This window comes from Diospyros lotus, chromosome 12 (genome assembly GCF_014633365.1).
Source record: "Diospyros lotus cultivar Yz01 chromosome 12, ASM1463336v1, whole genome shotgun sequence".
In the NCBI taxonomy this organism is placed as follows: Eukaryota; Viridiplantae; Streptophyta; class Magnoliopsida; order Ericales; family Ebenaceae; genus Diospyros; species Diospyros lotus.
In genome coordinates this window covers 32,746,238-32,758,247 of record NC_068349.1, presented here as the reverse complement: position 1 = coordinate 32,758,247, position 12,010 = coordinate 32,746,238, and the positions used below count along the sequence as shown (strand labels likewise).

General features: G+C 41.9%; 1 protein-coding gene across 4 annotated transcripts in view; it reads left to right on the top strand.

Annotated features, from left to right (window-relative positions):
* The window catches only part of LOC127814284 (uncharacterized), a 159,081-nt gene that overhangs the window by 134,249 nt on the left and 12,822 nt on the right, over positions 1-12,010 (top strand). For 3 of the 4 annotated variants that reach the window (XM_052355701.1, XM_052355700.1, XM_052355702.1), the window contains 3 exons: positions 9,805-9,876; positions 9,963-10,068; positions 10,199-10,253. In XM_052355701.1, coding sequence (XP_052211661.1) covers positions 9,805-9,876; positions 9,963-10,068; positions 10,199-10,253 — 233 coding nt within the window. Of the gene's footprint in view, positions 1-9,804; positions 9,877-9,962; positions 10,069-10,198; positions 10,254-12,010 lie in introns of those variants that run through there. The other variant, XR_008026325.1, reaches the window with a different exon arrangement.

The following is a 12,010-nucleotide window of genomic DNA, read 5'->3' as shown; positions in this document are numbered from 1 at the left end:
CAAAAGACTGGATGACCAAACTGAAGCGACCAAACCAGTACCGAAGAGATTGTTTCAGGCCATATAAGGACTTCTTCAGGCGACATACCAATCAAGTCTCCCCCTGAGCAACAAAACCAAGAGGTTGTTCCATATACACTTCCTCTTGAAGGCTGCCATGAAGAAAAACATTTTTAACATCCAACTAATAAAGAGGCCATTGTTGAATAGCGGTGATAGCAAGAAAAGCACGAACAAAAGCAATCTTAGCCACGGGAGAAAATGTATCACCATAATCTAGGCCAAAAATTTGAGTATGGCTCTTAGTAACCAACCAAGCCTTCAAACGATCAATAAAACTATTCGGACCAACCTTAACTGTAAACACCCACCAACAACCAACAGTAGACTTTCCTGGAGGGAGAGGAATTAGATCTCATGTCTCATTAACCAACAAGGCAGACATCTCCTCATCCATAGCATATTGCCACCCAGGGTGAGAAAGTGCTTCAGTATCTATCTTAGGGATAAAAACAGACGAAAGAGCAAAGACAAAAGTAGAATAAACAAATGACAAATGGTGATAGCTCAATAAAGTATAAATGGGATGAGGATTTCCAGTGGAACGTGTACCTTGACAAACAGGAGCTTGGGCAGAGTCAGAGTGAGACGAAATAATGGCACCAGCTGGAGGGAGACATGGGTCTAGAGCAATACCATCATCGGCAATAGGAGCGGGAGCGGTAGGCGTTGATGAAGGCTTAGAACGACCCTGATAAGTTTGGAGAGGAACAAAAACAGGTACTGGGACCAGAGGAGGAAAAGAAGGGACAAAAAGAACCTCATGAATGGAGGAAGAAGAGAAAAAAGGTGTAAACTCAAAGAATGTGACATCGGAATAGAGAAAGTTCCTACCAAGTTTAGGGGAGTAGCACTTATATCCCTTTTGATGGCTAGAGTAGCCTAGGATCACACACTTAATCGAGCGAGGAGACAATTTATCATGACTAAGGGAAAGAAGATGGACAAAACAGGTTGATTCACAGACACGAGGAGGAATAGGATAGATGGGATCACGAGGAAAGAGTAATGTATGTGGAATGGCCCCATTTAGAATAGTGGGGAGAAGAGTGGCATCCCAAAAGACAACAGGCACGTACATGTGAAGGAGAAGTGTCCGAACAGTCTCAATGAGATGACGGTTTTTACATTTAGCCACCATATTTTGTTGCGGAGTATAAGGACAAGAAAACTAATGGACAATATCCCATGATGAGAGAAAAGCCTGAAACGCATGAGAACAATATTCTTTGACATTATCACTGCGAAAGACCCGAATCTACGACCAAATTGAGTAAAGATTTCATTACAAAAGGAAGTAAATAAATATTGCAATTCAGAACGATCTTTCATTAATTAAAGCCAAACACAACAAGAATGATTATCAATAAATGTAACAAAATAGGAAAATCCTTGTTTAGACTTGACTCTACTAGGATCCCAAATATCTGAATGGACAAAATCAAAAAAAGCATTAGCTCGTTTATTAAGACAACTAGGATAAGAAGAATGAACATGTTTTCCTAGCTTAAAAGACTCACATTCTAGAACAGTCAACAGAGACAATGAAAGAATCATGTGAGGATGACCAAGCCGAGAATGAATTTGAAGAGGAGATGTTGTTGTAGTAGCACAAGCAGACAACGTAGATGACGGCAAGGCAAGATAGAGTCCCTCAAACTCATGTCTGGTGCCAATCGTTCGTCCCGATCCTGCACAAGAACAAATTTAGAATCAAAGATAACACGACAATTCAAATAACAAGTGAGATGACGAATAGAAATGAGACTATATGGGTAACTAGGGACATGTAAAATAGAATTAAGAGAAATAGACGGAAGTGGATCAGCCCTACTAATACCAGTGTGAAGGGTTTTAAACCCATTAGCCATAGTGATAGGAAGAAGAGACGTAGAGGAATCAAAATGAGAGAATAAGGATTTATTACCAGAAATATGCTCTGAAGCTGCTGAATCAAGAATCCAAGGACTAAGCTGAGAGTGAGTAAGACAGATATGAGAAGTACCATTGGGTGACTGTGCAAAAGAAGTAGATTCCTGGGCGATAAAAGCTACAGGAGATGAGGCCTATCGCGTTGCCCCAAGCTGATGATACTCAGCCAACTCCTCAGCGGAGATCATATATGTAAAGGTTGATTGCTCAGTGTGAGAAGTATCAGATACCACGGACTGTATGGTTGTACCATCAGGAATGGCAACATTGGGGCCTTGGGAGGGCGACCATGGAGTGCATAACATGTATCCTTATAATAACCAAGGCAATGACAATAATTATAATAAAGGCGTCTACCACTACAACCACACCCAGCACCTCGACCACCTCCAGGTCCAAACTCAAAAGAAGATCTAGGAATCTGAGAGGCAAGTATAGATTGCTCTCCAATTGAAGCCTCAAAAAATGCTTGCGTACTTCGAAGGATCCGAGCAAACACCTCTTCCATGGTAGGAATAGTGGGATTACTCAAGATTTGAGTGTGAACACCCTCCATATCGGGACCAAGCCTGCCAAGGTGAGCCACTTGTCTCTCTGTTGCTTCTTCTCATTGAGATCGATTGTAATCAGGAGCATAGCGTTAAAAATCTGTCACAACAAATTTGAGTCCCCCTTTTTAATACTAAACAAATTACTAATGATAGTATATAAATGCACAATATCATTAGTATATAGTTGCTGAGCATGAGACCAAATATCAAAATAGTTCTCGTAAACACGAAATAAATGAATTAAATCAATATCTATAGACTGCCATAACAATATAACCAACTGTGCATCTATGCGATCCCAAACAGTCCTATCTGCTTTAGTAATGTCAAAAAACCTTGTAGTCAAATGGTCACTAACACCATGCCCATGAAACCACATTCTAACAGACGCTGACCAAGACATATAGTTCTTACCATTCAACTTGTCAGTGATAATGACAGTAATATTAGATAAAGACAGTACATAGACAGGTATAGTCACCGATAAAGAGAAACTCACTTCTCTAGGTTTTGAAGAGGCAATAGCAGAAAAGACCCAAGCCCAACCAGATAGACAGATCAGAAGCTACTGCAAACCAGATCTGACCCCAGATCCAAAATCGGAGAGTCTTTGCACACTAGATCTGAGATTATGAAACCCAAATCTAAGCCAACCAAGAAGAAAATGATCGAATCTAAGGGATTGACGGCAAGATCTGAGAAATGATGGCTAGATCTAAAGACCGACGGCGGTGGTGGCTCATAGATCTGGATGATGGCAACGGTGGATCGGTGGCCGACAGTGGATATGGAGGCAAGATCCAATAGCCGCAGGGGACAAATTTGAAAGCGGTAGTGCCAAGAGGTTGCGAATTTGGATGATGAGCAGATCTGGACTGAAACAATGAGGGGGCAGATTTGGATTGAAATGATGAGAGGAAGATCTGGACGATGAGGGGCAAATCTGGAATGGCAACAACAACAAATCTAGTCCAGATCTGAAGGTCAGTAGCTAGGGCTTCCTGCGGCAGCCACGGTCGGTGGTAGCGGAGTTCGCAGGCGACTGGAGGTGACGGCGGCGACGCGTGGCAGCTGTGGAGGCAGAAGGCGACGGCGTAGATCTAGGCAGGAGCGGTCGGATCTGGGTGAGTTAGGTGTGCATCTAAGAAGCAATGGCCGAATCTTGGTGATGGTAGATGGAAACAGCCACGAAATGTTCCAGATTTGAGAACTAGATAACCACACGAGTGAGATCTGAGAAACAACCAAGAGAGATAGCCGCAGCAAAACAGCAACAACCCAAGATCTCTCTCAGATTTGAGAATTGGTCGCGACCGACGATGGCAATGGTGACCGCGATTGGTGACGGGGAAGGGAGATAAGTGGCGGCTGCGATGGTGTGGAGAAGAGGTCGTCGACGGTGGCTTTTGCCAGTGTGGTTGACGGCAGCAATGGCCGGTGGCAGTGGTGATGTCTGGGTCTAGAGAGTTTGTGACTCTAATACCATGTGATGTTTTGAGAGAAAAATGTTATCTTATTCACAATGTGGTATATCTATATATACTAATAAGGTACAACTAGCTTAAGCATAAGGAACAACCCTATCTCTAATTAATATATATTATATGTACAATGTGAAGCTTAAAAAGAAAACCCTAGCTTTTAATATGTATATACCACTTAATTAAAGTCATAGATTATACACCTATATATACAAATACAATGGGCCATGGGCTCTAATATAAGATTAACCCTAGATTATAACCATATAACTCAACACTACCTCTCAAGCTAGAGCATATATATCATATGCACCGAGCTTGCTATAAATATACTCAATTCGAGGACCCCTGAGAGACTTAGTGAAGACATCTGCTAACTGGTCATTGGAATTGACAAAATCTGTGGTAATACAGCCAGATAAAATCTTATCTCAGATAAAGTGACAATCTATCTCAATATATGTGGTCCTCTCATGGAAGACTGGATTGGAAGCAATATGTAATGCAGCTTGATTGTCGCAAATTAATCTCATCTGTAATATCTCCCCAAACTTGAGCTCCTGAAGTAATTGTTTTAACCAGATAAATTCACACGTTGCCAAGGCCATAGCACGATATTCTGCTTCTACACTCAACCTAGCAACAACCTCCTGCTTCTTACTTTTCCAAGATACTAGATTTCCTCCAACTAAAACACAATATCCTGAAGTAGATCGTCTATCAGAGGGAGAACCTGCCCAATCAGCATCAGAATATCCGACTATGATGGAAAAGATATTTCTTCAACTGAACAATACCATCCTGATCATCACTTGTAATAACAATATCATCCACATAGACAACCAAGTATATACACCTCTCATGTGATGTGTGTTTATAAAAAATTGAATGATCAGAGTCACTACGAGTCATACCAAAGTCTTGAATGACAACACTGAAATGACCAAACAAGGCTCGAGGAGACTGCTTCAACCCATATAGTGAGCGATGAAGTTTACAAACCTGCCCAGACTCCCCCTGAGCAACAAACCTAGGAGATTGCTCCATATAAATCTCCTCTTGAAACTCACCATGTAAGAAGGCATTCTTAATGTCCAGCTGATACAACGGCCAGTGGCGCATAGCTGCTATAGAGAGAAACAAACGCACAAAGGACATCTTAGCAATAAGGGAAAAAGTGTCACCATAGTCAAGATGATAAACCTGAGTATATCCCTTGGCAACCAAACGGCCTTAAGGCGATAAACCTGCCCATCAGGACCCACTTTGACAGTATAGATCCACCGACAGCCAACAAGAGATTTCCCTAGGGGTAAAGGGACCGAATCCCAAGTGCCATTGAAATGCAAAGCAGTCATCTCATCCACTATTGCTTGTCGCCACCCCAAATTAGAAAGTGCCTCACTAACAGTCTTAGGTACTGAAACAACGGATAAGGAAGACACAAAAGCATAAAAAGGAGACGAGGGACAGTGATAGCTAAGAAAATTATAAATGGGGTGAGGATTGCGAGAAGAACAAGTACCTTTTCAAAGGGCAATAGGAAGCAGATCCTCAGAAGGCAAGACCGCAGCAGGTGGAGAGACTGGAGCAGGATGTGAGGCAGCAGGAGTCACTGAAGTAGTAAGAGATACAAGAGAAGGCGCAAGAACAACATCTCCACCGGGAGGAGACCGAGGCTGATGACGCTGATCATAAACCTGCAATGGGGTAGAAGAAGGAACAAGGAGAATAGAAGCAAGAGGACTCGCAAGAAAAGAGATTGCCTCAAAAATGGGTTGACACTCGAAAGGAGGCGAAGAGTAGAAAGGAGACAACTCAAAGAAGGTATCATCCGCTGAAAGAAAATAGCGGCGGGTGTTAGGAGAATAACACCGATAACTCTTGTGAAGGCAAGAGTAACCAAGAAAAATGCACTTGATGGACCGAGCAGACAATTTATCTTGATTGGGAGAGAAGTTATGGACAAAGCAGGTGCAACCAAAGACACGGGGAGGAAGAATATATAATGGTTGATCAAGAAACAAGAGAGAGTGAGGAATCTGGTGCTGAAGAACCGAGGAGGGCATCCTATTAATGAGATAGCAAGCAGCAAGGACAACTTCAACCCAAAAGCGAAAGAGGACATGATGATGTAGAAGAAGAGTGCGAACAGTTTTAATCAAATGTCTATTTTTACGCTCAGCAACCTCATTCTGTTGTGGTGTATATGCACAAGATGACTAATGCAAGATCCCTTGAGAAGACATAAAAGTAGTGAAGGGAATAGAAAAATACTCAGGGGCATTATCACTGCGCAATACTTGGACAGAGGTATGAAATTGCGTTTTGATTTCAGCACAGAAGGATTCAAAAATTGAGAATAACTCTAAACAATTTTTCATTAAATATGTGAGAAGTTGGAGGTAGAACTCCAACTTGAAAAGCTAGTTTAACAAGTGAAGGGATCCTCCTCTCTATATATAGCCCAGGTCTCCCTTGTGGAGGCGATGTGGGATTCTCAACAAAATATAACTATGTGCAACGAGAATAATTGTCGATAAACGATACAAAATATTGAAAACCCAAAACAAACACGACATGACTAGGACCCTAGACATCAGAATGAGCTAAAGCAAACGGGGACACAACCCAATTATTGACACGCTTTGGAAAAGAAGTGCGAGACTGTTTTTCAAGTTGACAAGACTCACAATGAAAAGACGACAAACTAGACAAACTGGGGACCATCTTCTGAAACTTAGCCAAACTAGGATGTCCCAAACGATTGTGGAGAATAGCAAGAGACTCAGTCACCGAGCAAGCAACAGGAGATGCAGGAAGGTTGAGATGATAGAGACCTTGCGACTCACATCCGACGCCAATCATCTGTCTTGTACCGCGATCTTGGATAGTAACAGAATGATCATCAAAGGTGATAGAGCAATTTAAGGCACACGTAAGTTTACTAACAAAGACAAGATTAAAGGGACAATGAGGAAGATAAAGGACAAAATCTAAAGGCAAAAAAAGGTAAGGGTTTGGCAGTGCCAACAGCTTTAGCAACCGCTTTGGACCCATTAGCTAATGTTACAGAAGGTTACAAAAGGTAAAGAAATAGAATTAGTAAAATGAGAGAACAAATGGGGATTACCAGATATATAGCTAGAAGCACCTGAGTCCAGGACCCATGGTCTTAAAGAGGATAACTAAGCGAAACAGGCAATGGAATCACTAGAGTGGGCGACAGAAGCAACTGTGGATGAGGATTGTTGGGACGTCTTATACTTGAGATGCTCATCATAGTTAGCCCCAGTGAGAATGACAGATTGCGGTGGATGACCATCAAAGAACTTAGATCGAGAACCATCAGCATGAGCAACATTAACACGAAGAGGGCGACCATGCAACTTATAACATTGCTCCTTAATATGCCCCCACTTGTGACAGTAATTACACTTGGGGTGTTTGCCCCGATTACCACGATCTCCTCCCTATTCGCCACTACTCTAAACCTATGAAGCCATAACTGAATGATCACCTACAAAAGATGGAGATACTACTGTAGGAACAGATGAAACCCGAATAAGACAAGAATACACTTCATCCATAGTAGGTACAATAGGACTAGCTAGAATCTGATCACGAACAGGACCAAGCTCAAGACCAATGGCAGCAAGAGTACACACCATGAAAAACTTATCTCGCTAAGCTAGATCCTCTTCAGCAGTCTTACCAGCAGCTAACAAGGAGTTAAATTCAACTTTAATAGAGGTCATCTGACCAAGAAAATCAGGAAGAGTCAGACCCTGCTATCGTAAACTAAGCAGATTAGACACCACTGAATATAGACGTTGAATGTCATTAGTGTATAGTGCCTTAGCCCGAGCCCATAACTCACAGCACATGGTGTAGTTAGTATAGATCGAATGAAGGGAATGATCAATTGACTGCCATAGGAGGCTGCACAATAGAGCATTAGATGATCCTGTAAACCTTGACCCATACACCATAGTTCAACCATCTTAGACCAAGAGATATAATTGGAACTGACTATCAACTTCTCATTAGCAATGGCTGGAGAGGGAGACAAAATACCAGAGAATGAGCCAGATTTACTGGTACCAGCCATGTTAGACAAAAGGGAGCCCTACATGATCAACAAATCTGAAACAAAATGGGTTAAAAATAGCCAAACAAAGAGGCTGGATGATCCAGCATAGAGAATGAGGCACGCTGGAGACGGCCGACGACGGATGCCGGTGACCGGCGGCAGCGGATGGCGACGAAACCACTGGGACTGGGATGGACTGAAGGAGGCGAGTCCAATGGTGAAGACGGCGTCGCGATCGGAGCACTGGAGAGAGATCGAAGCAAAAAAAAGTCTCTATGAACAGTGCGAGAGAGGCGGCGTGTGGCAGCGGCAACGGCGATGATCCTCCAGGGGTCAACAGATCAAAGGCCGATGAACGCAACGGTGGTGGCGGTGTGCGTGATCAGTGGCCGAACGGTGAAGACCCACTGCAGACCAATAGCTCAAGCACAATGATGGCGGTGTGCGTGAGCGGCGACGATGATGGTCGTCGGCAATGTGGGCAGCGACGACTGCAGCAACGGTGGCTAGGGTTTGTATGGTGGCTGCTAGGGTTCGTATTTTGGCTCTGATACCATGTGAAGCTTAGGAAGAAAACCCTAGCTTTTAATATGTATATACTACTTAATTAAACTCATAGATTATACACCTATATATACAAATACAATAGGCCATGGGCTCTAATATAAGATTAGCCCTAGATTATAACCATATAACTCAACATACAACACTATACATAATATACTAATTCTAACAATAATAATAATAATAAAGTATTGTGGTGCTTCTTTGAGCAAAATTATGAAGGGTCTAGACCCTGACATATGAAGGGTCTAAAGTATTGTGGTGCTTCATGGCTGGGTCTAGAGGCATGGGTCTGGAGCTTGTGCATTTAAACACCAAGCATCCGGACTCAATATGAAGTGCATTTCTTGAAAATGCCTAATGAAGTTTTTCTGAGTCCATTATTTTTGTGGGCAAGGATGGGCTGGCTTCGAAGGCTTAGTTACAAATATAAGCTACAGTAACTTTCACAGCATCTAATAATAAATTGGGAAGTTATCTTGCACCATCTAACTGATTGCCGAATAGAATTCATGTTGCCAACCCCACCTAGTGGGATTAAGGCCTGGTGTTATTGTTTTGTAGCTTGTGCTTTCTGTGAGCAAGCATATCTAAGGTGTGACCTTGACCTATCCGGTAGACCATTTTGTTGCCAAGTGCCAAGAATGACAAATTTCAAAAAATGTATATACTATGATATTTTCTAGTCTCAAAACCTAAGAACTAAGAATGGCCTGTTTGAGTGTTTTTAACTTAAGTAAAATGGATCATAATGACTTCAATCATACATGTGAGAACTTTCCTTTCTAGAATATATTTAAAATTAAGAGAATACAAAGGTAGTGTGGTTTTCTTGCTCTCTATTTCGTCATTTACTTCAAATAATTAATCAACATTGTTCAGTGCATTCCTTTGACTTTTTTATTTTATTATGAAAGAATTATGTAGGAAAATAAGATGACTTATATGTTGTTTAGATTTCTGAGAACTAATTTTGTACGTGTACAAAAGAAAATACAAATTGGTATAAATTTCTGCAACCTCAGTTCTCTCTCTCTCTCTCTCTCTCTCTCTCTCTCTGGGTTGATTGTCCTTTTCCTTGAGGTATTGTACCTATTTGGTAATTTCTATTGTTCTTTGTCAGGTCCTTGCCAATTTAACTTCTGTTCAGTCTTACTTTGATTTCTTCTCAAACAAAATAGACCAAAAGGTTACGGTAAGCCTTGGTATTCCTGGTGAAAATCTTTATACTATGAAATCTCGACTTTCTTTGCTAAGAAATTCAACTTGAGTTCATTGTAGGAGCTTGAAGAAGCTGAAATAGAATTAGACCTTATTCTGAAAGAGCAGATGGCACAGGAGTCATCTAATAATCTGAAGGAATTGTCTCGACTCCCATGTCTAGCAAGTAAGAAACTTTTCCGATGAAATTGACAGATCCTATCCTGTGACAATACCTTTATTAGTTATTTATGTTAATGCTTCCATAAGGTATTTAGTTATTTATGTTAATACTTCCATGCCATTTTTCCCTGCAGGTTATGGGAAGGATGATGACCGTCTTCGGCAAATCAAGGACAGCATTGAATCCCTGTATGCACTGTTTTTCTATCTCCAGCACACTTAAGTCAATAGATTTGCTTTCCAAGAAAAGGAAAGAAAGAATAATAACCAATGGACAGATGTGATGATTACTCCTCATCAAAGCTTTATTGTTATCCTATCACAATGCCTCTATGCAGTTTTCCTTCCCCAGTAGTTTTAGACCTCTGTTCATGATTCATTACTCTTTAGTGCATTCCCTCATTTGAGTAATTCTTTGAAAGCATCAGAACATGCTTATCACACTTGCATTCTGTAATAGTGGTATTCAATTTGCCTCTCATCTTTACACCAGCGAATTTACTGTTATCTCAGTGAAATCACAAGAAGAGATACAATTCCTCAACATTTTTATCTTTTGGCGATCATATTTTCACAAAATCAGTCAATCACAATATAAAACTTGATCTAGTAATTAGCTTAAATTGAGCTCCAAATGAGTGGCTAGTGTACAGGCTTGGTGCATGCCCCCATGCAACGCCTCCCATGCCCATGCAAGGCAGTCCTTTTTCTTGGGCAACAAGCTTATGACTCTTTAAACAAGGCATCTGAATCAAAGCACATCTGCATTGATAGTCATTTGATTAGTAAACCTGCAATAACCTGGAGAAAACCCATGGAGTATTGTTGGCCCTCGGCACTAGGAATCATGGGTCATGACATTCTCTCCCCCACCCAATTTCACAGTGCCCTCGATGCACGGTGACCCCTGCCTTCTCCATTCCCACAGAGGGTTTGGCGCATCACCATCTCCTAAGTGAACCATTGCCTACTCCCTTACCTCAAGGGTACTTCGCATGTTATTACCTCCAATTTGTGTCGTCTCCTATTGTAGCCACCCGATGCACCCTACGTACTTGTCAACACCTTAACCCAAGATTTCTTGGTGCACACCTCCATGCTACCACTAAGCATCAATTTGATACCACATTGGCACAGGCCTAGGGCATGCCTTTGTGTCGCGCCTCGCTTACCCATGTAACGCTAGCCTTTTTCCCTAGGCAACAAGCATATGACTATTTAAACAAGACATTTGGATAGGAGCGCACATGCATTCTTAGTCATTGGATCGGTAAACTTGCAAGAACCTAGAGAACGCCCATGGCATACTATTAGCCCTCTGGTTGTGATACTAGGATCCAATCCCTCTGCTATAGTTATTGTGATAGAACTTGAATGGAAAAATATGTTGGAGATGGACAAAGGTTATTTTCGTTTTGTTTTCTTTTCCTTTTTTTTTTTTTGGGGGGGGGGGGGGGGAGGGGGTATAGGTGTTGGTTTCCAATTGACAAGTTATCTGGCTGGTCATGTTGTGCATTCTTTTTCCTAGAGGGGAGTGCATGGAAAGGGTATATGCTTGTGAATGACGGTTCCTTGTCTTCAGGGGTCGTGTTGATTAGCGAACATGAAGATGCAGTTGTTGGGTATTTATGAATGGATTACGGGGACATTGGCTATTTCTTCCCATGGGGTGGTGATAGGTGCTGACCGACATTGGGCCATTGTTGTTAGAGAGGAATAGTGGACATGGGCTGGGTGTTAACAACCTTCGAGGAGTCAGATGTAGCCGGTCGATTAGTACAAGAGCTCTTGGGTTGCTGGAGCATGAGATGTCAGAAGGATTAGTAATTTGTTATTAGGTGGCTATGTTGGAGTCAAATGAAGAAGTGGTGGAAGGTGGTTTGTCCCATGGGAAGGACATGGATCACATTTCCACTTCAGTTCCTAACACTCTTAACGGGTCGTTT